Source organism: Hakea prostrata, chromosome 5 (genome assembly GCF_041222555.1).
Source record: "Hakea prostrata isolate BN-2017 chromosome 5, UWA_Hpros_2, whole genome shotgun sequence".
Taxonomy (NCBI): Eukaryota; Viridiplantae; Streptophyta; class Magnoliopsida; order Proteales; family Proteaceae; genus Hakea; species Hakea prostrata.
In genome coordinates this window covers 41,551,372-41,578,546 of record NC_142604.1, presented here as the reverse complement: position 1 = coordinate 41,578,546, position 27,175 = coordinate 41,551,372, and the positions used below count along the sequence as shown (strand labels likewise).

General features: G+C 37.2%; 3 protein-coding genes across 3 annotated transcripts; 1 reads left to right on the top strand and 2 right to left on the bottom strand.

The window, feature by feature from the left end:
- Positions 1-616: 616 nt before the first annotated feature.
- On the bottom strand, positions 617-4,387 carry LOC149016002 (lysM domain-containing GPI-anchored protein 1-like). The gene is made up of 5 exons (XM_089157054.1): positions 3,474-4,387; positions 1,923-2,040; positions 1,660-1,821; positions 1,542-1,573; positions 617-1,427 (listed from the first exon to the last, which is right to left on the bottom strand). The coding sequence occupies exons 1-5, from the start codon at positions 4,138-4,140 to the stop codon at positions 1,147-1,149; spliced, it is 1,260 nt and encodes a 419-aa protein (XP_089013180.1). The 5' UTR covers positions 4,141-4,387; the 3' UTR covers positions 617-1,146.
- A 14,344-nt stretch (positions 4,388-18,731) lies between these two features.
- LOC149016001 (flavonol synthase/flavanone 3-hydroxylase-like) lies at positions 18,732-20,457 on the bottom strand. The gene is made up of 2 exons (XM_089155593.1): positions 19,935-20,457; positions 18,732-19,410 (listed from the first exon to the last, which is right to left on the bottom strand). The coding sequence occupies exons 1-2, from the start codon at positions 20,387-20,389 to the stop codon at positions 18,870-18,872; spliced, it is 996 nt and encodes a 331-aa protein (XP_089011719.1). The 5' UTR covers positions 20,390-20,457; the 3' UTR covers positions 18,732-18,869.
- A 3,577-nt stretch (positions 20,458-24,034) lies between these two features.
- Positions 24,035-26,935, top strand: LOC149016000 (membrane-anchored ubiquitin-fold protein 3-like). Its single transcript, XM_089156127.1, has 4 exons — positions 24,035-24,161; positions 24,548-24,790; positions 25,615-25,776; positions 26,186-26,935. The coding sequence occupies exons 2-4, from the start codon at positions 24,664-24,666 to the stop codon at positions 26,215-26,217; spliced, it is 321 nt and encodes a 106-aa protein (XP_089012253.1). The 5' UTR covers positions 24,035-24,161; positions 24,548-24,663; the 3' UTR covers positions 26,218-26,935.
- The last annotated feature ends 240 nt before the right edge of the window (positions 26,936-27,175 follow it).

Here is a 27,175-nt window from a genome sequence, read left to right as displayed (position 1 = left end):
CAAACTAGATAGACCCTACCAACTTCCCTTTGTTGAATCCTTGCTCTGCAATTCCTAAGCTCCCTACTTCCCAAACCATCCATTCTCTGCTTAACCCCAAAAAGGCCCTGATCATCAAATAAATAGTCCAGTCTAGTCCAGTAGTTTCTCACGGTTTCCGTGAACTCATCTAGCAAAGAACAATATTTTGTATGCAAGGACACATTTGTCGATGATGATTTCTCGTAATAGTGAAAGAATTCAGTAGCTACGTGCCTAAATACTATAAAAACTGTACATTCATATTCTAAGATAACTGCATTCATATGCATTAATACAGGCAAATGAGCCTTATCTATTTTACAAGGTAACAATCAAGGTGCAGGGAGCCTAGCAGAAGCAAATTTCAAATAACATACCCCATCTTGAAATGATTTATCTTCTTGGTAGAACAAATCCTAACACAGTAAGGATCATATACCAATACCTGGAGGTATAGGGGAGGATAAGCAGAGCAGCAGTATTACCTTGTCCAATCCTAGACATATCAATCACAATGCATTCTTTTTTCTTTTCTTTTTTTTTTTTTTTTTTTAAATTTTTTTTTTTTATTTTTTTAATTTTTTTTTTTTATTTTTTTATTTAATTTCCCTTCTCCTGAGGGGGGTGGGAAGCAGGAGACACTTTAAAGGCCTTCAAAGTACACATACAACTATATAGAAATTAAGTACGTTTCTCTCTTTATTTTTATTCAGAAACAGAGAGATGTGAAAGATTTAATGGAACTCATACGCAGTTAAACAGGAAAAGGATTTATAGACCATAGAATACGAAATTCTGTTTCTGAAAGCTGCTTATTAAGATTTGAATGATGGTCAAGAAAATAAAGCACAAAAGTGCAACCATCTAGAGAAGGACTACACAGGCATTAAACAAAAACTAAACAAAACAAAACAAAAAAACCAGAATAGCTTAAGTATAACATTCCTTGTTCGTCAGATACATCCAGAAAAATTAGCCTGCCAATACATTTAGGAGGGGAAAAAAGGGAAACGGCAAATACAACAAGTAAACCCAGCCAAATATGAAGCAACTGCCAAGAAAAATCCCATCTCCCATCCATGCAGAAAAATCCTATCTCCCATCCATGCACATAGTAAGAAATGATTATAATGCCATTAACACCATCAATTTGATACATAGACAAAAAATTGTTACCCTTGTGAAACTAGATAAAGGACTTGTTAATGGAGAAGCATCAGAAGTACTTCCAATAGGACCATTGGCAGGAGATGTACTAGGAAGCGACCCAATTTTTGGCACAATTGAAGATTTAGGTGTTGTTGGGCCTACACCACCTGGTTGAGCAGGTGCGGGCACTGGAGCTGATAAAGAATCCACAATTGTACCAGAAGGAGGGGCTATTAGGAGAGGAAATTGATGTGGCCCTGTAAAGTATAGATATCCAGTTAAAGAAACATCAAAATAAATAGTAACAGTGGGATACAAAGAGTGGAAAATACAGAATTCTGGTCACTTAATAACACCAGGTTGACTTTTACCTGGGCATCGAGGTTGAAGGGATGTCGACAACCTAAAGAAATGAATTGACACATTTAATGGCCGGTAGATCTCAAACCAAATTAAATCTGGAAAAGCAAAATAATAAGACAAACTCACGTTGTCCAGATGGTGCCATTCACATAGCCATCATAAGCACACGATGTAACCTTGCAACCAGCATTGCTGGATTGCGCTGTAACGTTCCCAAGCATGTATACACTATTTTTGCATTGCATACTTGAACAAGAAGCTGCCAAAGAAGCTGGTGTACAGTACAAACTGCAACAAAACCATGATTAAGTAGATTGATATGGAAATTCTTAGATGTAAGAAGCACATAATCAGGAGCCTAAAGAGGGCAAGATTGGCTTCTCAGTTACTTTAGATTCCCAAGCCCGCAACTGCATTGCACACAGTGACTTGCCGTGATAGCATAGCTCCCATTTGGCACGATCAAGCCAAAATCTGAGGCATACTTCACAAAATTGGATGCACAGGCTGCAATTGAAGACAAAGAAAACATGTCCACATGACAAAACCATCTGTTAGTCAACTTCTGAATTGAATTTTATAGTAGTTACATGGAAAAACCAAAAACAAAACTACTGCAGAATGCATCTAGTAAAAAGCTTCCCTTCCACACTAGCATACACTTGACTTGACCACTAATAATAGACGAAAGCACATAACCAGTATCCATGGAGACCAAGGGTGCCAAAAATGGAACAGGAATCAACCATTTATCCCCAAACTGAACAAGACTGCAAGAAATGACTCATTTTTTATTCCATAGGTTCTGTTCCAGGTTTTGTTTGATTTTCACATGAAAGCCTGATGGCCCTAAACCAAATAGGCAGCTAGTAAAACCAGACCAAATATTTTACAGTAAAGTGGAGAGAATGCACTCAGCTTTCTATGCTGCCCTGGGTTCAAGAAAAGATTGGATCTATGCTTCTAAGATGATACATTTCTAAGGTGGCATTTTATGATGTTAGAAGCTCAGTGAGAGAATCCACAATATAAACTAGATGATAAGCATTAGTAATTCTTTTTGGTTTCTTGGGTGAAACTTGGGTATTTTAATCCTATCTGTCTATGCTCTCAAATGAACTGTACAAGAAAACGGTTAAGGGTAAGTTGAAGCAGTCAGACTGCATGTACACTATATGTGGATCAGAATTAAACACAAGAGGTCAGAATCAAGAACTGTTTCCCGAAAACAGCACTACAACAGCTTGTAAATTGGATATGAACAGGATAATGTATGACAAGGAAACCAGTAACACCCCCCCCAAATGGTTCTTATTTTGACTGCTTCCTACCCAGTTCCATTTTCATTTGAACCTAATCAAATGTAAACTAAATCAGAATCAGACCAAGTATCCAGAACCAGACAGAATGGTAACCTTAATGAAGACACAATTGGCAGGAAATTCAAGTTTGAAATCCAAATCCCCACCAACCACAAGCTGTTGAACTATCTAGAAATCTAAATATCACTAAATGAGAAGTGGAGAGAAACAAAATTATCAAAAAACTTAAGGAAGACCAACAAATTGTTGTAGTTTGAAATCCAAATCCCCACCAACCACAAGCAATTGAATATCCAGAAATCTAAATATCACTAAATGAGAAGTGAAGAGACAAAATTATCAAAACTGAAGGAAACCCAACAAGTTGTTGTTAGTGTACATCCAACCAAACACCCCTGTTGAAGATTTTCTCATTTTACTTTATTATTTCACCTCATACTCTCATTGAAAGTAACATTTCACCACATAGCCTTACTATAACCAAATAGTATCTAAAATCCAATAACAAGAAAACACTTGAACCACTTAAAAGACTGCAACTTAAAGAATAGGTTAGAAAAATACCTAGTCAACAACCTACCAAACACTATCATTAGAAATTTCAAATATGGAACTTACCAGGTATAGGAACAGCAAGAATGTCACCAGGCTTAATCGAAGGGCTACCCAAGGCATTCACATTCATAAGATCCGTAATAGTAGTAGCATACTGAGAGGCGATTTTTGGCAACGAGTCCACGGGTCTGACCACATAGGACAGGTAAATAGCAGGAAGGTTGTTGTCGGTATTATTGAAGCAAGTACAAGGGAGAGGAACAAGTAACGTCTGCCCAACATCGAGCACAGAAGGATCAGTAATCGAGTTTGCCTCTCTAAGCTGATCAGCAGAAACAAGGCCAGCATAGACATTATCAGCAATGCCAGCAAGAGTATCAGAAGGGCGAGTCTTGTAATGGGTAGCAACGGATTTACGGATACCATCAGAGCAAGAGCAAGTGATTGGGACTCTAAGAAACAAGCGAGCTGGAAGTATGTGGTTTTCGACATCTGGGTAGGAGATATCAATGGCATTAGCAGTGAGAAGAGAAATGGGGTCGATTTGGAAGAGAGCAGCAACTTCTGAGACTTTGAGCTCAGTGTAGAGAGTATAACCCACAAGGGCGTTGCAGGTATCGGAGTTTGAACATGGCTCAATCGTTGATTTGGAGTTCACAATGGAAGCTAGCGTTAGAAGACTCAGCAAGATCAAGTGGTAAGACGGCAAAATGTGTTCTTGTTTCGGCATTTGAGGATATGGGTTTTGAACTTCTATGGGTTCTCAAGAGTTTCAGGGAAGAGTTCAGAGTTCTGGGCTTTTCTTCTTCTTGTGTATAGAATCAACTCTACCACAGAGAAGAGGAGACAGAGAGAGAGGGTTTTAGGGTTGTGGGCTTTCTTCTTCTCTTCTGCTGCTTTCAGATAGAGAGAGAGAAGTAGACAAGGAAAGTAGTACTCTGAGAGCAAGAAAGGGGGAGAGAGAGAAAGAGAGTGTAAGACTGACATTTTGGTTTTGAAAAGAGGAGCCAATTACGCAATTTGACAAAGGAAAAAGTGCATCACAGGTGTCTCGCACTCTTTGTATGTCAGATTCTCGATCTACGAGGTAAACGCAAGGCAGCCGCTTGTAAAGAGTTATTTAATGACCAATTTAACCCCACTAAAGTACTTTTATGACAGAATGAGAGAATATTTAGACTGAAAGTTATCCCGCGTAATATGATGAAGGAAAGAATTCCCCTGAAAGGTTAATTTTGAAATGCAAAGATGGAAGAAAAACAATTTTGGAGCAAAGCATCACTCATGTTAGAGGAAATAAAAATTTCCAGCAATGCAAAGTTCCTCTACCTAGGCTTCTTAATATGGAGCAAAGTTTAAAGTATCCCACGATACCATATGATATTTTCAATACGTATTCAGATTTGACCCAACCGATACGATAATCTTGATACGTTTCTCTATTAAGTTAAACTAAAATACATTAGCTAGAGCGATACAATATTCGATACATGACGATACGTCTCTTAAAATCAGTTGATCGATATGATACTTGATACCGATACTTTTTTAAACCTTGGTAAAGAGATTGTAGGTTCGACTCTCACAAAAGCCGTCTTCCTCGAAATGTAGTAAAGGTGTGCAAAAGCTGACCTAAACGAATCTCAACATTCAAAAATATAAAATAAAAAATTAAAAAATTACAAGGTAAAAAGAAATTATTTATGGTCATAACCAAGGAAAGATATGTCAGTGGAGTTCGCCGATTCGCCCCTTGGCGAACCTGGCAAAATCAGTGAATTTCGCTTACTTGTCACCAATATTCAGGTGGGAATTCGGTTCGAGCTTCAGTTCCAATTTTGCTTCATGAGGAGTGGAGTTTGATCTGCAACGTGAAATCCCAACCCTCTTCTTCAGCTTCGGTGGACAGATGACTGTATTGGAAGACTCATCTTGCCCCCCTCATTCCCTGATGCTAACAGTGTATGGATCTTTGAGCAAACAGATCTAGTAGAACAAGTTGTGAAGCCAAAACGATAAAATGGAAAACAAGAGAAAGAAGAAAAAAAAGAAAAGCAGGGAGGCACCAATCATGGGCTGGTGCAGCCGACGGAGTCGGAGAAGATGAGGCGAGAGTGGTCGATGCTCTTCAATACAAATTTTCCACCGGTGGTAGTGAATAGTGATCACTAAACTGGAAACAAAAAGGCGACTTTCCGGCAAACTTGGGAGATTTTGCCGGAAATTCAACGATTTTCAGGCGAAGATTGCTATTTCGCTGGAACTTCGGTCGATTTTTCGGCGAACATTGCTATTTCGCTAGAATTTCGATTTCGATTTTTAATTTGTTTCGCTCTGCAGCGAACTTGGTGAAATTCGGCGATATATTGTTCCTTGGTCATAACATTTATTTTTCAAATCTTTTTTAATTTTCAGTGCCATAGAACTGAGAAGTTTTTCTGTTTCTTTTTCTTTATAAAACCAAGCCCTAAGATCTTCTAAAAGTGATTAGAATGATGATTCCATGCCAAGGGAAGCCTAGGTTCCTTGATAAATGTGCATCATTAGAAGTCAGCATTGACTGTGTAATCCAATCAGTCATCAAGAGTTACCAAGCTAATGATGATAATAAATAAAACAGCAATTATTCTATGCTTTTCCGGCTTTAACGCAAATCTGACAAATTTTCTTATCAGAAAAAAAAATCTTACAAATATTTATTATAAAGTACCTTTTTTTTTTTTTGGTTAACATGATAAAGTACTTTTGCTCTCCTCCAAACATGCTTCTAAAATTAATCATAATAAAGAATACGTATTAATTTTATATTTTAAAGATATTGATACTTATTTCGTATTATATCAATTTCATAATTCCAAATTTGATATCAAATCAATATACGTGTAAGCGATATTAATTCTTCTATCAAGAACTATAAGTCGATATGTTTTTAGCATAACACTGGTAGCATTCTATGTATAGATGATAAGACAAAATTTAATTACTTTTTAAAATCGAGCCAAATCTTTAAATTTGATTCAACTTGCTCCAATGATTGGTTGACTACCTTGAATGCATAATTCAAATTAGATAGCAATAGTAACCCCACCCCAAATAAAGGGGATAAACAAGCCCGAGAGAGCTCAAGAGGTTAGACAAGAGTGTTGAGTCTATAACACTTTTACTCAAGCAAGAGTTATCCATTTCTAGGCAACATTGCTCATGGATTTAATTGTGTTGATCACAATCTTCGTAGTACTTGACATTTGGAGGACAGACCTAGGTTAATTATAGCAAGGCAAAACTCTGTTGCTCCAATAACAACGAGCTCCAACTCCTTAGAACCCTTACCTCAAACACAACTAGTAAAGACGCATTATCCCCAGGTGGCCCTCCACTTTGCCAATGCATAAAGAATACGGGACAGGGGGTGTATCAACTTATAAGCCAATGACACTATGAAGAGGTTGGCTTAGGCACCTCCTAGATATCAAGTGAGGCAATAGAGTAGCCTGGATATACCTATCGGATATCCCGTGACCACATATCCTTAGCTTGACCACAATCTAAACCTGGTCTCCAATGGCTCATTCTGACACTTTTGGGTATACTGGCAAGTTGTGGCTGCCCCTACACTATTGGTCCGATTTGAAAGTTTGGCTCAATTACATGAGGCGAATGCAGACGTGTCAAACATTTTTGGGCACAAAGACCACCTAATTAACTAGTATTTTGGAAGGACCGAAGGCAATTTATGCTACTTGATGGCTACATTTAAATCCTTTTAAGTTCAAGAATAATGAGGATTAGTAGACTAAGGTTTTTTTTTTTCCTTAGTAGATTAGGTTAATATACAATTGCAGAAATGGAGGTACGGACTCCTTAATGTCCACCCTTCAAAGTTAAAGAGGATTAATCGATTAGGCCCACCATTCTTCTAAATCAAAGAAACTAAAATAGTTCTTTAAAGTTTAATTGACTGGGATTCAGATTTTCTAATATTATCCATTATAATTTAAAATGGGTAATTTAAATGATCATGGTCCCCTTCAAGTCAATCTCTTTGGGCTAAAATCAAACCTTACCTAAAATAAAAGATTTTCTTTGAAGAGTGGCCATGATGCTTTGCCCACTCAAGAAACTTTCTTTTGAAAGAAATGGTTGCCTCTCACCTCTTTGTCTTGTGTGCATGTCATCTATTGAATTTATAACTCAAGTGTTGTTTTATTGATCACATGCCAAACACATTTGGAGTGCTTCTTCATTGAGACTACATACATCCACTTTTAATGGTAATACTTTAAGTGCATGGTTTGAATTCCTTGATTAAAATTATAGTAGTTCAAACAAATTGATCTTATATATACTATCTCAAGTGCTATTTGTTGGATAATATGAAAAACTCGAAACTCCTTTTTGTTCAAGGGTTCTTCACCTTCACCTGCACACTCTTTGTTAATGGATGACATTAATACTAACACCAACAATTGCATACAGGTTCCTGCTTATTAAGGAATAGAGAATGTTATTGTAGTTAGCCATGGAGCTATTCTATTATGTACCTACACTTCGTGTATATAATATATATATATATATATATATATATATATATATATATATCATACTACTATTATAAAAGTATGAACTCAAGAGACACCGCTACATTTTCTTTTCCTCCAATACCCCTCTGTATCAATCAATTAGACCTTTATATTAGTAATAAATAATGTCTATAATAGTCTTTTAAAATTTTAGAAATTATTTGAATTAATTTAATTCTCAATTTATTTCCTCTCATTTTTCAAAGAAACCATTAAACCCTAGGAATTAGGGAAAAAAACCCAATTATCCATCCTTATAACACCACTAAAAAGCCATATCAATTATCTTGTCCTTTATATTCTAATAGAATAATATTAATTACTTAAAAAAATTAATTGTTTGTTATCTAATAACTCCAATTTTTTACGGCCTTCAAAAATAAAAGTCTCTGTTTCCAACTAATTATTAATTGCTAATTAAAACAAACTCTTTGCATTCTCTTACCCAAAAAAAAAAAAAAAAAAAAAAAAAGTGGTCTTTTTTTTTTGATAAACAAAGATTAAAATTCATTAACTACCTTAAAAAAGAGGCTCTTTGTATTCTTTATTCTTACCCAAAGACCATTTGAATTCTAAAGAAATGTCGAGACCAAAGTCACCAAACCCTACAAGTGAGGTAGTGAACATGACTGAAGGCTTCTATTAGAGATGATCGTCTCTTCACCCGTGACAAATCAGTCTTTGCGAACATGACGGTAGGCTTATGTTCGAGATGATGATCGTCTTTTCGTCCATGACAAATCAGTTTGGCGTATACAGTGTCCCTCGTCGCTGTCTCATCGGTCACTCTCACTTCGTCCAAGCTGTGTGCTATCTTCCGATGTCAATTTGCTCTTTATTTCTCCTGGGATGGTAGCTCCTGTATTCCTCCTCTCTCACGTTCTCAACTAATATTTCTTCTCTTCCAGGGCACCGATTCAATCGCTTCTTGACAAACTTCTACATCTCCACTGTGAGTGCGTTAGCCGTTCAAGCTTCCAAGGTTTTCAATTACATTTGTTAAGAACGATATCTATTGCAAACACCCCCTCCCCCCACAAGACAATTATTTTGGAACACTCTAAAGTAGAATATTACTTTGTAACAAAGGCTCACCTTTGATCATCTTCACTGCTGCACATCGTCTAGAATAGACATTTATCAGTGTTCCATCAAGGTTCATCTCCCACATCTGTTAAACTTTAGCACATTAGGTCCATTCAAACTGATATTTGTTCTAACATTTCTAATCTCTGTGTGCATTTTTTAGAAGAAAATCATTTGTATTAGATACTAGAGTCCAATAAAAATTACAATACCCCCAAAGAAAAATCTAAAATTGAGCTGTTTAGGATCTTTTATAGAACTGGATATTACTTGATTAGAGTTCCATCTGCAACGGGACAACAAACTGATTTGCAGCTCTTGTGAAGTAAGCTTCCGGGTTGAAGAAGCATCCAAGCAAAAATCCTTTGTGTTAGTTGTTAACAAATGGAACTTCCCTTGGTACTGCTTCTTGTAGGTTTCCGCTTCTCCTCTACATCATCATGATACCATGAAATTCAAAAAAATATTATAAGCAAGAGTAATCATTTTAAGAAAGCTTCCATACAATGTTAGGGAAGGCTTTTTCTTGTAAACGCAAAGTGGAGGTTGTGTTTGCTTCCAACGTTGTGTTTCCAGCAGATCTTCTCAATATTTTAATCGATAGCTTCCACTGCCCAACCTTTTTTCCTTTGGATCATTGCAGCTACTGAGACTCAAGACATGTCTGTCTGAAGTATTTTCATCCTTCAAATTTCAACATTTGCAATGGAGAAAGCATTTACCAGTCTTGAGATATTTCTTTCCGGTTGCATAAGGAAACTAAAACAGAAGAGGTAAACAAGTCATCATTAATTTTTAACTAATTCTTCTCTTATGTTCCAGTTTAGTTTCGATCTGTTCTTGATCACTAGAATGCTATTCGCACTTTAAGCTGACTCTTCTGGAAAGGGCTAATCTGATAAAGGATAAATAGAATACCCCCATGTTATTTGTGCTAAAAGAATTTATTTTCAATAGCACAGGATTTGTGATAAGATCGTATGTGCTTTTAGCAAGTGCCCTCAAATCTCCTCCGAACATAAGAGTGACTTGACCATGGACCATAGGTTGCAAATATTGTATCTTCTATATTTAGGGATACGGTTTCCTGTATGGCTCACTAGGGAAGGAGACTAATTGTAAGCATCCTTCTGCTATGGCCTCCAATTTAATTAAATAACTCTCATCATCCTTCCTTTTGCTTTCTTTTAAACTTAATCCGTGAATGCTTACAGCTCTAGGTGTCTACATTTAATAACACATCAGCTTTCGTTTGGACTTCAGCAACGTGATGCCTGCATTCTACACTGAGTTCTATTACAAATCTGTGTAATGGTAATGGAAAGTGAGTAATTTAGCTTAGGTACTCTGAGCACTGAGATTGTGATTTAATTTAGTCTCTCAAAGGTCTTTCGGTATAAGAGATTTCATATTTTTTATCAAATTGTTTGCAAAAATTGCACCATTGGATTATGTTGCGAGGTGTTCCATACTTATGTTGTACAATTGGTTGTTAGACATCTGAATCTCCTACATTCGTATTGTCATTCTCTTCAAAGGCATCTGTTTGCAATTCATTCTATCGAGTTGATTATTTGATATAATAAATTCCCAATGTTTTTTTATTTTTGACTAAAGACTAGAAAATTCTTCACTTTTACATCAAATATAATCTATTGATGTTTCAAAATTCTTTTTCTATTCTTAAAAAAAGAAATAAAAGAAAAAAAAGCCCTTGTTGAAGTCATGCCAAAACTTCCATTTGGCTTGATAAGAAAGAATCAAAATACAATGCTCTTATCCAATTATCAAGGTAAAACACACATTTGAACAATTCATTCCTCCCACCTCATATTCATGTTTAATTTTTTATTATGATTTTCAAAGGAGGAAGAACAAAGTAAATCTTTTGGTAATAACAAGAAGGAAATTTGAAATCAGATTTACATACTCCATTACATTTTCTTAAAAAACATAAATTCTCACAATTCTCTACTCAAAAGTATGTAACCCATTTGAATTCTTGATGCTCCATTTCTGGTCGTTCCGTTAAACATTTGATTTCTAAGTCAATAAGTTTTCGAAGAAGTTAAGAAGTCAGGTTATTTTGCATTTAAATACCATTATAATTTTCTTGTGTCAAGTCATGAATATTCTATAAAAGTTCTCCTAACCTCACTTGGTTCTATAAGCTAGATTTCTATTTTCATCTTTCACCAATGATAAAATTTTAACTGAATGTTCGTAATGGATTCAAATTAAATATATAGTTCAAACCATGGCTTGCACTCATGAATTTATTAATTTATTTTGTGTAAGATTTCAATATACTACACTATACATCAGATAGAATAATAAGTTTGTTTCTCAAATGTAACTAATTATTTGAAAAAAATATATGTATTTAATTTCATATTGAACATCACAAACCACATGCATCTGCACGTGCATTTTTACTAGCATATATATATATATATATATATATATATATATATATATATATATATATATATATGTATATTAATATTAATATTATGATGGACCTATATTAAGAAAACCATTGAATTTATTGAAACACGGTATCAGGAGCTTGGTTTGACCCTAGTTCATTATGATTTGACATGTATCCAAGTCTATTCTTTGTGTATATTTCATGGCTTCTAATTCATCTACATCTAATGTGCAACTTCTGGATTCGTCTTCTTCTCACTCATTTTCAAATGTTCACCATTATTTGTCTGTCAAGCTTTCTAGAGAGAATTATTTGATATGGCGTTCTCAATTTCTACAATTATTAAACACCACTGGTTTCATGTCTTTTGTTGATGGAATGAATCTTCGTCCTAATCCATTTCTTGACTTTGGCTTTGCATCTCCAAGACTGAATCCAACTTTCTTTATTTGGCATAAACAGAATCAACTATTGTTGAGTTGGCTTCTTTCCTCCCTCACTGACTTTGTTCATTCCCAAGTGGTTGGCTTAAAGACTTCTTTTGAGGTATGGAATGCGTTGATTGCTACCTATGCATCTTCATCTCAAGCAAGAGTGATGCAACTTCGGCTTCAATTGCATAATGTAATGAAGGGAGTTGATTCTATGAATGAATATCTTCTGAAAAAAGTCAAGAAAATTTCCGATTCTTTGGCTCTTGCATCTACTCCAATTCATGAGTTTGAACTGGTGCTGTTTATTCTTGGAGGCTTAGGGCTTGAGTACCAGTCATTTGTTACTTCAATTACGACTCGTGATGCTCTTATTAAGTTTTTTGATCTTCAAGGTTTGTTGTTCTGTGAGGAAATCTGATTGGCTTCAGCATTGCAAGATCTCACTAACCTCACAACACAGGTAGCAAATGTTTTTGTTTCTCAGTCTTAGTTCTCTCGGCCAAATTTTTCTCAGAATTTTGTTCCATCTCACTTTGCTGGTCGCCACTCAGGCCGATTTGTTGGTATTGGAGGTCGTGGTGGTGGCCGATTCTCTCTCTCTTGTCAGATTTGTGAACGACCAAGTCACACAACTAAAAGCTGTTATCAACTTTCAAGGTTTGTTGGGTCTAATCAGAGGTTTGTTGCACCTTCATCTTCTGTTGGTCATTATCGGATGCCTCAAGCTCATTTTGCCAATGCACCAACTAGTACTTCTCACTGGTTACTTGACTTGGGTGCCTCACATCACATTACTCCACACTTGGGTGTCATAAGCTCTCCAGCTGAGTACATTGGAAATGAACAAGTTCAGATCGGCAATGGAACAGGGTCGTCCATTAATCATGTTGGTAATTCCAAAGTTTTAGTTTCCAATTCTCCATTTCATTATTTGTCTAACATCTTACATGTTCCCTCTGCTTCATATAATCTTTTATCTGTGAGTAAATTCACATATGATAATCTTGTATTTTTTGAATTTTATGATACCTGTTTTCATATCAAGGATCGCTCCTCGGGCAATATCTTGGTGACCGGGCCCCTTAAAAATGGTGTGTACCAACTTCCTATGGACAACTCTATTCTTCTTCTTCTATTTTTGCTTTTACTAATGTTAAAGCTTCTTATGATGTATGGCATATGCATTTAGGGCATGCTGATATAGATACTGTTCGTAGAGTTTTTTCTTAGTTTAATCTTCCTTCTGTTGATGTTAAATCTCAATTTGTATGTGCACCTTGTCAATATGGAAAGTGTCATAAACTACCATTTCTTCCATGTAATACACATACAAATGCACCTCTTCAACTTGTATTTTCTTATCTGTGGGGTCCAGCCCATGAGGTTTCTAATTATGGCCATCGATTTTATATTTCATTTATGGATGACTTTACTAGATTTACATGGTTGTATCCAATTTCTTGTAAATCTCAGGCTTTGCAAGTTTTTCAAATGTTTAAACTCTTAGTTGAAAAACATTTTTCTACTCTCATTCTTGCGTTTCAATCTAATTGGGGTGGGGAGTATCACATTTTTTCTACATTCCTTGAGAGTTGTGGGATTTCTCATCATTTGTCTTGTCCACGTACATCTGAATAAAATGGTAGGGTTGAGCGAAAACATCGTCAAATTGTTAAAATGTGTGTCTTTACTTGCTCAATCTGGTATGCCTATGCGTTTTTTGTGGATGCATTTTCTGTTGTTGTTTTTATTCTAAATAAGCTACCAACTGCAATTTTGAATTTTGCCTCTCATTTATCCTGCTTGTTTAAACTCCATCCTAACTATACTTTTCTTAAGACATTTGGCTGCTGTTGTTACCCACTGTTGAGGCCATTCTATAAACATAAATTATATTTTCATTCAGATGCTTGTGTGTTTATTGAATATAGTACACGCCATCATGGGTATAGGTGCTTGCAGCTTTCTACTGAGAAGATATTTGTTTCTCGTCATGTAGTCTTTGATGAGACTTTGTTTCCCTTCCGGTCTGCTTCTTTGGTTCTTGCTTCTCCCTCTCCATATTCTACTTTTCCTTTGTTATCACCAACTACATTGTCTACCAATTTTGGTGTTCCATAACAGGTTCCAGGGGTTCCATGGAGGTTTTGGATGGTTGTTCAGGTGTTAGCATTGATGCACCTATTGCTATTCCTCTTGATTTAGCTACTGCTCTTCGTGTTGGTTCTCAAAGCATCAATCAAAGCATTCATTTGGGTCCAACTAATGTTGTAACTGTTGTTGCTCCTATTCAAAATTCGAATGTTACTTCTACAATAGAAAATTTGACTCATTTTGGTATTGTAAGTAATAAGGACTCTGGACTGTTTCATTTAACTGTGTCTTTAAATAGTTTAAATGGGCCATTAGTTTCTATGGATTTAAGTAACTATAATAGGTCTGCTACTAGTGTTCTAAATGGGCCTGCTGCTCCTAGTGTTTTACATGGGCTTGCTACTACTAATGTTTTAAATGGGCATACTACTAGTGTTTTAAATGGGCTTGCTAATCCTACACAAGGGGAGTTCAATGATAACATTTTTAGTCAAACTCATTTACATGGATAGACTACACATGGGCAGCATTTCACTCAGTTAAATTTACCTCCTACACATGATCTGGTTGATAGTCATATGTTGCTCTCTCTCTCCAATGATTTCCACTTAACTCAATAAGTCAATCTACTCAGATTGTTTTGCCTAGATCTCATCCAATGGTGACTCGATCTTAAGATGGGACCTGTATCCCTAAAATTCCTAAGAGCTTCTATGCCAATAGATATCCACTTCCTTTGGCTCTATTAGCTGTGGATATTTTGATTTGGAGCCTACTTGCTTTAGTCAAGCTTCTAAATTTCTTGTATGGCAACATGCAATGGACAATGAATTTAATGCTCTCCTTGCAAACAAAACTTGGATTCTCACACCTTCACCCTTGGATAGAAGGGTTATTGGTTGCAAGTGGTTATTTCGCATCAAAAGGAAGTCAGATGGGACCATTGAGCGTCATAAAGCTCGTTTAGTTGCCAAAGGCTACACATTGGAACATGGGTTAGATTATGATGAAACTTTTAGTCCCGTTATCAAACCCACAACTATCCATATCATACTCACCTTAGATGTCTCCAAACGCTGGCTTGTTAGACAACTTGATGTCAATAATGCCTTTCTACATGGCAATCTCACTGAGGATGTTTATATGCACCAACCACCTGGTTATGTTGATACTCGGTATCTCTCCTATGTATGCAAACTACAGAGATCCATCTGTGGGCTCAAGCAAGCACCCAGAGCATGTTTTCATCGTCTTAGTTCTTATCTTGTCACTCTTGGGTTTATGGGATATAAGACTGACTCATCTCTTTTCATTCGTCATCACTCATTTGAGCCTCTTTATGTGTTGATATATGTTGATGATATTTTGGTCACCGGACCCTCTTTGCCGGCCATTGACTCCTTATTACACTCTCTCTGTTTGGAGTTCACTCTCAAGGATTTGGGCCTTGCACGGTTTTTCTTGGGTGTTGAGATGATTCCTGTGCCCACTGGTGTTCTTCTCTCTCAGCAAAAGTATATCTCTAGTCTCTTGGCTAAAGCCGGATTGACTGATGTCAAACCGATCTCCACCTCGATGATGCCCGCTCAACATTTGTCATGTTCAAGTGGCAAACCCTTAGTGGATGGCACTCTTTATTGAAGTCTTGTTAGTGGGCTCCAGTATGTAACACTTACAAGGCTTGATAATGCATTTTCTGTTAACAAATTATGTCAGTTCCTCTCCTCTCCCACCGAGGATCATTGGGTTGCTTTGAAGAGGTTGCTTTGTTATCTCAAGGGTACTATTCTTTTTGGCTTGTATATCACTCCATCTTCCACCTTATCTCTAGAGGCTTTCTCTGATGCAGATTGGGCTGGCTGTCCTAATGATTGTAAGTCTCATGGTGGTTATCTTATCTTTTTTTGATCTAGTTTGGTATCTTGGCAATCTCGAAAGCAGATTATTGTTGCTCGATCTAGTGTTGAGAGTGAATATCGTGCTTTTGCCCTTGCCACCACTGAGTTAACTTGGGTTTAATCACTTTTATCTGAGTTGGGCATCTTATTACCCTCTTCACCTGTTCTCTGGTGTGATAATATTGGGGTGACCTACCTCTCTGCGAATCCAGTTTTTTCATGCCAGAATGAAGCATATAGAGATTGATTTTCATTTTGTTCGTGATCGTGTGGCCAAGAAGTAGTTATTGGTTCGGTATATTTCCACATCTGCTCAGCTAGCCGATATATTGACAAAGAGTCTCTCTTCTCCTCGGTTCTCTTTGCTTCATTCCAAACTCAAGGTCGTTGAAGGGCCCTTGACTTTGAAGGAGGGTATTAATTAAGGATTAGAGAATGTTAACTTCTGTTAGCCATATATGGATCTATTATATTCTGTACCTATACTTTAAAGAATGGGAATATAAGTGTGTTCCAAAAGATGGTGGTTTGAATCCACCAAGCCCTTTTTAGTCTACTTTTCATAGTGAAATTAATTATGTTCATCATAATTTATATAATTTCAAATGATGTTTTCTCTTTTTCTGTCTTCTCATTCTTTTATTTTTGTCTACTTTTCTTAACTCTTGGTTATATGGTTCACAAGACAAAGTGGATGCTTATGTTCTCTTGACTTCTCTATTGTATGGTTAAATATTATAACCCTACATACCTTTACATGAATTGTAAAGTATGACAAATAGTTTTTCAAGAATAATCAGTTGACAAAATCATGGTAGCAAACAATTTTCTAAAATGATTTTGTTCATATGACAAAATATTGATATCAATTCCAAATGACCCTAAATACTAAATTCAATACAAAGAAGAACAAACCCTAAGGTTTGATAATACTTTTTTTTTAATGCCAAATAAAGCCATCAAGTCATGTTTCATTCAATTTTCGAAAAAAAAACTTATGTCTTTAACATTAATTCATTCAATTATGGCCCAACAATCTTCGCTACTCATAGTTTCTATCTAATTAGGATAAATGCGGGAAATCCACGTAAATGTTCTAACTAGTATATATACATATTATGATGGACCTGTATTAAGAAAACCATCGAATTTACTCAAACACTGCTCAACCGAATTCAAGGATTTCAGATTTTAACCCCTCGAATTCTTGATGTTTTAGAAGGTATGAGATGCAGCTTGGGATATGACCAACAGAGAAGCAAGCCGTGGGTATTTGCTTTGGGATCCTGATGTTGGTTTTGTCATGGCAAAATCTGTTGCAAGTGTGGCTTTTCAGCAACTTCTCTCGGGCTAGAAGTGATTCGGGGCATTGTCTTTCTAGCTATTTCTCTTCACATATCCCACATAGCAGTTTTTTCAGGCTGCCATCCTGCAGTTTTGGCTCTTAAAAGGCAGGTCCAAACCATTGATTAGTCAAATTGCAGCATTGTGGAGAGCGCATTTTATAGCTAGTTCATCACTTTATTAATTTTATCCAGTTTGTTTATGTTAATACATCTCATAATTTTCAAGTAGACTACTTAGCTAAATTATCAAGTTATTTCATTTGTCTTGAGTTTAGTGGTAATTCTCACTCCCTTTTATTCTAAATCAGACTTTTAACTCCTCCAGAGTTTCTTTAGAGAATATAATATAAATATGGCTTTTATCCAAAAAATTAATAAAAAAAAATTAACCAGAGTCATAGAGGTGGGTGAAGAAATTAACTGTTCAACCATCTTCTCCTCCAGTGTAAGAAAACTTAGCTTGTGCAGGAATTTTGATTCACCATGAAAATGTCTCCTAAGCCCGAAAAAATATTTGAAAAGGATCGCTTCACCATATTATTTATGAAAAAGCAAACATCCCTATCTAAACCCTACTTAGTTAAAACATCCCTATCTAAATCCTAGTTATCAATGGTGTCTTGTGCCTTTCATTTTAAGGGATATGTTCTGTTTTCTTTTAAAAACACCAAACGTGGGTTCATCAGTGTTCCAACCACCTGATTTGTTTCAAATGAATGCAAAATGATCAAACACCCATATATAATTTGAGTGGTTTCTATTCCAAAAATACAAAAGAATGCAAGAAAGTTCAAAATCAGGGTAATTAACCATACAACTTTAGGAATTTTGCCCCTCTTGTTTAACTAAAAATAGTTTGGGTCAGAGTCCGGATAGCTTCTCGATTGTTCTCTCCTAATGCTTTTGAGCCATCCAATAGGAGTGGGACCAGGGGTGCGTCTCACTAAACTTCTGCTTCTTCTTCTTATTATTTTTTTAATATTTAATGGTGGATTTTACTACTATTGTATGGTGGACAAGCATCAGGGGAGTACATTGTTCTCCATTGACGGGGAGGTCCAGTTCCTTTTATACCTTATTTTGTTGGTAATACAGTGGAGATTCTCTCCATCCAGTCTGTCATTCCACCTATTCTTCCACACTTACATGAATATTAGATCTACAATACTCTATCTAATACGAATATATCAATGTGTGGGAACATAGATAAAAGGAGAGGCTGGGTGAATATGCTGTCCGGTCTCCATCAGTTGTTCAAGCTTCACAAGCAACAAACAGTCAATTTTTTTAGTAGCTCCCCAAGAACGTTTGTTGTGTAGGCCCTTGTTTGGCCTTTCCTTATTTCCTTCTAGCCTTTTTCCTTTTGTCTGTTATACCATAAAAATACTACAGTATTGACAATTAAGTTGCAAAGTACATATGGGTCCAAATTAACCCTTATCTAGTGCTCTATACCCAACAAAAAAGAGACAGAGACAAAGAGTTCAAAACTTTATTCCAAATAGAAGAATCACAAACATAAGAGGGATTCGATCACAAAACAAGAGGTCAATATTAATTAAAGCCAAACGTGCTCCACGCTCATCTGGTTCACTGTGGAAGCTTATTAAATTTGCGGTATCGGTACTCCCCATATGTCTTTGATGAAAACCTAGCTGGGTTTTGTTCATTCACAAGTGATGAGTGAGGTCCAATTACAGCTTCTGTAGGAGGACAGCAAAATACAGCCCAAGACATACGCTTTCGTTCCTTGTTCACCACACTCCTGTGAAGAACACTCTTGTATTTCCCATTGCTTATCACCTCAAGCTGATCTCCAATGTGAAAAAGGAGAGAGTTTGGAACATAATCAACAGCAACCCAGTTGTCATCTTTCCAGACGTGAAGTCCAGGAACATCATTGGGAACAAGAATGGTGAGTGCAGACATGTCTGTGTGTGGTTCAACTCCCAAGGCCAGTTCAGGTTGTGGGCATGGTGGATACATGTTTATCTTCATCTCCAGCTCAATCTTGTCATCACCCAAGATAGATTTCAATGTCTTCCCTTCCAAACCAAGACCCTTGGATAGCATTTCCAGAACTTTATGAGTTACTTTCAGCACTTCCTTTGTGTATTCCTCATTCACTTCCCTGCACCAAATCCCACAGAAAAAAGAAAAAAAATGAGTGCCAAGAACTCAACAGCTAGCGAACATTGTTCATGAAAATTCTCAACAGAAAGGGAGATATACCCCAATTTCATTTATCTATTTCGGAAAGGCCTTCTAGAGCTGGTAGAGGGGAAGCAGAAGTCATTGTAAAAGTGGTAGCAGAGGAAAGGTTCACCATGAGAGAGAGTTGCTTGGCGGAGTAGGAAGGGAAGAGGAGCAGCTGGAGTTGGAAGGCCAGGCTGGATTGAGCTACGTATGCAGTGCTTGGTACATACCATTTTTTTCTCTTGTTGGCCAAAAAAAAAAAAAAAAAAAACCCTTCTGAGGATCATGAGATTGACTTCTTGTTTGATTGTTAGTTATTCTCTGTGCAGGGGACAGATCCTGGGAGGTCCTACCTCTGAACTGATAGTGTTTATGAGAGAGAGAGAGAGAGAGAGAGAGAGAGAGAGTCCATACCTGTAAGCAGGAGGGTTTAGAGAGACAGAGAGAGAGAGTCCATACCTGTAAGCAGGAGGGTTTTTGGGCCAAATTTCATTGTTGACCTTCTCAGCAGGCCAAATATGATGGAAGAAATAATCAAGCCACTCCACTTTCTCCTCAAGGTTCTTTGTCATCTTTGTTCCATAGCCATCAAACTTACCAGAAGCAGGATCATTGGCATATTTCTCTTTCTCTTCCTGTGGCTGCTTGAAGAACTCCTCCCCAACCTCCTGTAACTGAGCAATGAGTGATGATGGAAATCGATGATCGATTAGAAGAAAGAAACCCCACTCTCTACAAGCCTCTGACATCTCCTTCATAAGAACATCTTCCGGTTGTGACATAGATATGACTGGCACTTTAACTCCTTCAAGTGCTTTGGTGTTCTCCGGCCTCTCGCTCGTCGGACGAATAAACTGCGCAGGCAGTTCTTTCATATCTTCAAATGACAAAGCTTGCACTCTTTGCACTTCCATGGTTAGCTAGCTTCTCAAATCTCAAACTTTGCTTTTCTTTCTTCTACTTGAACATGATTATGAAGCACTTCTATATATACATATATATTTATGCTACTCCCCAACACTTTCCCTATTTAAATTGAAGCATAAGACCGGACCGGTAGTTGCACTTCCCAGGCGGTTCTACTTACCACAGATTGATGAATTTTCTAATGGGGAACGACGAGACCAAGAACCATCCGACTTAAAATTAAAGATTGGTTACATTGAAGATTTGAAGGTCCTTCATTGGTGAGTCAAGATTATGTCGTTGATTTATTTTCTGTTTCTTTATTTTAAATTTAAACTAGTCTCATTTTCAAACGTAATTAAGTTGCACCTTTCCCTTTTAATATATAAGCTCTCTATTCTCACGAAACCCACACTTTTTATTGGAAAAATGCTTGGGAACAAGCGCTACTTCAAGCAGTCCACAATACGAATTCAAAGTTAGGTCCACATTAAATCTGGACTGTTAATGTGAATAATCCAGATTAAGTGAATGAATGTTAATGACGGATTCAAAGTTGGGTTTACATTAAATCTGAACAGTTAATGTGAACAATCTAGATTAAGTGAATGAATGTTAAATGGCCTGCCTAGATGTGGAGCAACGTTGCTCCCAAGCAAGATCCATGTTTTGGTACGTACATTTTCTATTTCATTCATATAAGGACGGACAACTCATTTATCAAGGGTTACAATTATTTAGTTTCCAATTCACCTACCACAAATTATAGAGTTTATTGAAACAATACTATAATCAATACCACTTTGCCCACCCCTAATACTAATGCTATTTCAAAATAAGTAAATACAAATATGTGATATTGTTTAAAAGGATAAAAGGAGTCCAGATCCTCTTCACTTAACTTGCCCCTCCACCCATTGATCCAAACTCATATGAATGTGGAACCCACAATGCATAGTGTCTATCCTTGTCAGTCAGACATGGTAGAATGAGTGGATGGGTGGAGAGACAGGCTGAGTGGTGAGGATCTCCATTAAGAACAAAAGGTCTTGTTGTCACTAGAACTAATATCTCTATAGACTTAAGCTGTGAAAATCTTTACCTACTCACCCATTGAACCCATGCATTTTGCACAAATGGTAGGAACATGTGGTGTAGAGCAATGGAGTGGAGTCTGGTCCTGTCCTCTCAATGCTAGAGAATAACATTATCTTAATGCCAATAGAAGGGTAATATGATGGTTAGGAACCTGACTTCTCAGTGGAGAGGTCATGGGTTCAACCCTTATCGGCGACATATGTAATATCCCTATCCCTATATATATATATATATATATATATATATATATATATATATTATCCTTTCTTGTCACCATATATAGGAGAGTCTGCCTTATTAATTTTAGAGGTGGGTCTACCTTTTAATTGTATGATGGGTGTGGGGAGATGATTAGCTTAGGAGGTTGTATAGAAAGGAAAAGAAAGGACCGTGGAAAAAGAAAAAAAGAACCCATAAATGAGAAGAGAAGAAATCCCAGTGGAAAAGAATAATATCGTAATTCTTTTTTGATATAACTTAGGAGAAAATATTGTCGTGAAAAAATTTCATTTATTTTTTGTTTGAGAACTATATTTTTGAGAATGAGCAAATTTTTTTATTTTTATTTTTTATTTTTGGTTTGCCAACCCCGGTTTCCAAGGCTTTGCCCTGACTAATCAGGTATTCGACCCGGATCGCACACTTGGCTGTGGTGGGTGAGTCTCCCAACGGGAATTTTTTACATCCATAAGGTTCCGGTAAAGTTTCGATACCGGAACCTTGTTTAAGTGGACCAAGCTGCTTACCACTTGGACCAGGATTTTTATCCGCTCCTGTTCACAATCCTCCAGTTTCATCCAGTTGGCCATCAGATGATGGACACGTATTATATTTTAATCATACCGTCAAAGTTTTTTCAACTCTAAACCACCATCCCACTAACTTATTCTGTGTATCCTCTCCTCTTCTCCGCCTTCTCCCTCCTTACCTCCGGCAACGTTGATTCACCACCACAATCGGGGCAATCTTTGAAGGCATTCCATCTTCTGGTTCTCCACATATCCATGTTTTATTAGAAATTAGGATTTTTCTGCCGTTGGCATTCGGATTCAACCTTAATTAGGTTTTTTCTGCAGTTGGCGTTCCATCTCCTGAAATTAGGAGTTTTCTTTGATTAGGATTTATTAGAAATTACATGCAAGGAAAGAAGAACAGAACCGTTCCGCTTTCAGGCTCAGAGAAATTGCTGAGTTTTTCATCATTTAGAACATCAACTAGACCAAGCCCAACTCCTGATTCAAGTTTCTCCTATGGATACTTGGTTCTCTAGATTAGGTTATGGGGATCTGTGAGTGAGGACCAAAGGGGTGTCTTCTAAGACCTAAGATTTGAAGTTGGGCTCATCATTCCATCTATGTCAAATAAACTCTTGCAGGCAAACTTGTAACAACCTTAAAACTGAGAAAGAAGAACCTATAACAAAACCGGCCGCAGAACCACAGAGAGTGAGAGACGAGAATTGAGAGTGAGAGAGATGTGTGAAGATGGAACACACGTTTATAGCAGCATGGCAGAGGTGGAAACGGGTCCACTGTTCTATATCTGTTCACCAGTGGTGAGTCGGTGTTGCTGGAGGTGAAGAGGGAGACCGAAGATCCCCGAATAAGGAGATAGAAAAGTAATAAGGGATGAGGTGGTTAAGAGTTGGAATAATCGTGACCATAAGATTAGAATAAAACATGTGTGCACAATCTAACTGTTCACCAGTGGTGAGTCGGTGTTGCTGGAGGTGAAGAGGGAGACCGAAGATCCCCGAATAAGGAGATAGAAAAGTAATAAGGGATGAGGTGGTTAAGAGTTGGAATAATCGTGACCATAAGATTAGAATAAAACATGTGTGCACAATCTAACGGCTAACAGCAGGAAACTGGACCATATCAGAGAAGGAGGGGATAAAAATCCTTTGGACCAACCCCCGGTGGTTGAATGCACAAATTTATTCAAAAGCAAAGTCATGGTGTCCTCATTACACAACTGAGAGAGTCAGGCAGTGGAAATTAAGGGGCGAAGCCGGCAGGCTGAAACCGACACGGCCTTCGGGACTAACTGGGATATCGGTCACATCAATTGGCTTTTCTATTGGGAGAAAAGAGTAATTACAGGTCATCATACCGTTTCCGTTTGGCGGTTGCCAAATTAGCTGGCGGCCTCCTTGGACTCACCGGTTGCAGCACGCGTGAATCAGCCAGTCATATCTTTGACTGAATCGGGCCGTTGAATTTCTCTCTGTTGACTGGCGCGATCTTTCTCGTGGAAATTATATTCATTCCTCACCCCTAATTCGCTTAGATGTGAATTTCACTGCCACGTGGCCAAAGATCCCCTCCAAAACACCGTTTTGCCGGGAGTCACTGTGAAGTATTAAGTACTAACCTCCAACGACTTACAACTTTTTAAAAAAAGGGCAGCTCACTTCTTGTGTGTGGACCCTACATCCGTTGACTTGTTCATTTAAATAATTTACTTTGATTCTATTATGAACCGGTAAACCGAAGCCAAACCCGGCCTGCCGTCATATATATATATATATATAAAAGTTCGAGTTTCAAATCTTCGCAAAAAATGCTCGAGTTCGTTCGTCTTGAACGCCAAAGAATTGAATCGATTCTGTCTCCCTCTGTCTCTTCTTACCTGAGACTACCGAATTCAAATCGATTCAAGCATTAATGGCTAACTGATCAGGTGCTTTCTGCATTGCTTTCAGATTTCTCAGATTATTTTTTGCTCTGCTCTTTCATTAGTGTTTTCCTTATTTGTTCCTTCCTTCTCTCTCGGTTTCTTTATTTTCTTTTTTGCGAATTCAATGATTGTACGCTAAAAAGAGGGCTGGTTTCCTACTTCTTGATTCATGTCTATGGTTGATTTTTAGGTGTTTTATTTTTTTGAATTGAAGCTGTAACCACAAAGCTTGTTTGACTTCTCTAGTAGTTACTTGTCGATTTAGATACCCAAATGTCGATTTACTTCTCCCTTCCCTTCTTTCGGTGTTCTTTGATCTGCAATTCTTTTCTTGGTGAATCTTTGTTCTATTCTGCTATTAATACGAATTACTGTGGATATTTCTGTAGGCCAGTAGAGAAGAGAACTTGATTATACTAGGATTCTTTCTCGTTCAAAGAGGTTCTTTGTTGTCAAATTGAATCTGCAAGTTTCTTGATTGTGGTGGAGAAAACAACCAACGATAATGCAACTACCACGTGTAGAACTTCAATTCCACATATATGACGGCACGAATATTTGCCGTAACTACTTTTCTCCAACTCTTACTATTCGAGCAGTCAAGCGAATTCTGGTGGAGCAGTGGCCTGAAGGTGCTCGATCTCTCATCTTGTAATTTGGTACTTTGAGATTTAATTATGTCATGTTGACTGTTGGGTTTACAATTTATTCATTCCCATTTGCCTTTACTGGACCAAATTGGTTTTGCGTTAGGGTTTGTTTTCTTAAGAATAAGAACTCAGTATCTCATAGATAGGGGGAGTCATATGCTGTGCCTTTACTGTGTCTTGCTCCCTCTGAAGGGGTGAGAGACTGAAACTGAAGATGCTGACATTTCAATGGAGAAGACTTAGTTAGGAAAACAATGAATCCTTAAATGTGCAGTTATCTAGGAAGGAAACAGGGAAACAAATTGACAATATTCATCAAAATTTGGGACAAAAAAGCTGTTACAATTGACAGAAATGCTGGCCAATTTTCCACTTTTGCCTGTCCCACGATATACTTATTGAGTTTTAATGAAATTCCATGTGTTTGAGAATCAGCACACTTTTTGGCACTTCACTTAAAATTATTAGCTAGTTTTCGTTATTTGCATTACTTGTGTATAATCTCTAAAGCTACAGATACTTGTAATTGTTTACTAACAAAAGATGCAATCACTTGACCTGAACACAGTTATAGTTTTAGCTTATCTTTCACAGACTACGCAATCCACCATGACCAAAAATTACTAATTAAATCATCTTCCTGGTTGTTCTGACTAAGCATTATGATGCATCATCCCTTTCAAATTGTCCATGGTAGTTCAGGGATTATTTTCCCACGTTGCCTCTGAATTGGTTTCTGTTATGTTTTCAATTAATTTATGGCTATTTTGGCTGCTGATTTTCTAATGAAGCCTTTCCTTTTCCAGACAGAACAATCCGACCTGGATCAGTAAATGAACTGACACTCATATTTCAAGGGAAAACCTTGAAGAATAGAAAGTCACTGGCCCAGTCCGGATTAATCTCTGGTGATAGTCCTCATGAAGCTCTTACAGTACAAGTAACAGTGAAGCCTTCCAAGAAGACAGGTATATGTGTCCCCTGCATGTTAATGGTTCAGTCTTTAGGGTTCAATTTGCCTTGTACAAATTGGATGGAGCAATTCAATTAGTTTAATACTCTGTTCACTGGAGGAATTATCACTAAACATCTCCCAACTTCTCTCATGGATTGGAGTTGCAAAATACACCTGCTGTGCTGCTGGGCACTTGAATGGGTGTCAAACAACTCATCCTTCATGGGTTCCTTAAAACAGAGGTGCAGTGTGGTGTGGTTCTTTCTGTAGTAAGTGATGGTTGGTTTGCAGCCTAAAATAACAGCGTCTGCAGTTTCTAAGCTTGTGAACCTAAAGCTGATGTTTTCTCCTAATATATGGTTTTAGAAGATTTTTGTTGCCTAAACCATTGTAATGACATTCTTCTTTTTTGTTTGGTACAGGGACTGGAATGTGCTCATGCTTAGTTGTCTAATATTACAAAGACCTTCAATCGTTCATTTTTTTTTCCTTCTCCATATCAAAGTCATTCTTTTACAAGCTATATCTCAAAAAATGTACCACATGTTTGACCACTCTTTGAGCCGTGCAGGTTGAAGGCATCATGTCACAGGATTCTTTGTATGTAATTCAACACGTATTCATTTGTTGAGTCCAGCGCAACCACTATAGTGACACACCCTGTTTTGGAATCCAATCTGGTTGTTCTTACAAACTGCCTTGAGGATTTGTCTGTGTTGTTATGGAGGTGACCAGCCTCAGATTGAATCCTAATGAAAACTATTAATAATTTCACTCATGACGAGTGGAAAAAAAAAAAACCAAACCCTTTTAGCCCTAATCTATTTAGGTGGGTTCATTATATTTTCCCTTAAAAACGAGTGAAGGAAAATTTGAATTTCTTTAACGAAAGTTCAAACTAGAGATGTATATGGATCATCTTCATTCAATAAGTATAGTGGTTGTTATGTATGCATTGAAATCTTTTTACCTAGTTCAAATATTGACTTGCTCTTACGCACTTAGGTGGCGAATGACCCATTTTCTAATCTCTGTCATGGAGATAGCGGGCTTAAGCTAGCCTCTTCACCTCTAGATTGATTTATTTCCTAATTTGGTGCACCATTATTTCTTTTCCTTGCATTTTCTTGTTAAGTTATTATGAGATTAGGGATTGTTATATCCATTATGGCTCAGACCGCTAAACCGGGATAGACCATTCAAATCAGTCTAAGGGTTCAAGCCTGGTCTGGTATGGTTCATGTGGTGCTTCTCGGCTAGGCACTTCTAGAGGGGATGCTTGCTGAGAAGTGGATTTTGTGGTCACACCCAGCTGTCGTGTTGGGACTTCTCAGCAAAAGTAACGTTGAGAGAGGATCCAACGTATCTGCGTTTTGACGTCAATCCTCACATTAATTTCAGCATTACATGCA

Coding starts and splice junctions, on each gene's coding strand:
- LOC149016000 (XM_089156127.1), top strand. CDS start 24,664: ATGCAACTACCACGTGTAGAACTTCAATTCCACATATATGACGGCACG. Junction 24,791..25,614: donor GGTGGAGCAGTGGCCTGAAG/GTGCTCGATCTC, acceptor TTCCTTTTCCAG/ACAGAACAATCCGACCTGGA. Junction 25,777..26,185: donor GAAGCCTTCCAAGAAGACAG/GTATATGTGTCC, acceptor TGTTTGGTACAG/GGACTGGAATGTGCTCATGC.
- LOC149016002 (XM_089157054.1), bottom strand. CDS start 4,140: ATGCCGAAACAAGAACACATTTTGCCGTCTTACCACTTGATCTTGCTG. Junction 1,822..1,922: donor TGCGGGCTTGGGAATCTAAA/GTAACTGAGAAG, acceptor GTTTTGTTGCAG/TTTGTACTGTACACCAGCTT. Junction 1,574..1,659: donor AATGGCACCATCTGGACAAC/GTGAGTTTGTCT, acceptor TCATTTCTTTAG/GTTGTCGACATCCCTTCAAC.
- LOC149016001 (XM_089155593.1), bottom strand. CDS start 20,389: ATGGAAGTGCAAAGAGTGCAAGCTTTGTCATTTGAAGATATGAAAGAA. Junction 19,411..19,934: donor AAAAACCCTCCTGCTTACAG/GTATGGACTCTC, acceptor GATTTGGTGCAG/GGAAGTGAATGAGGAATACA.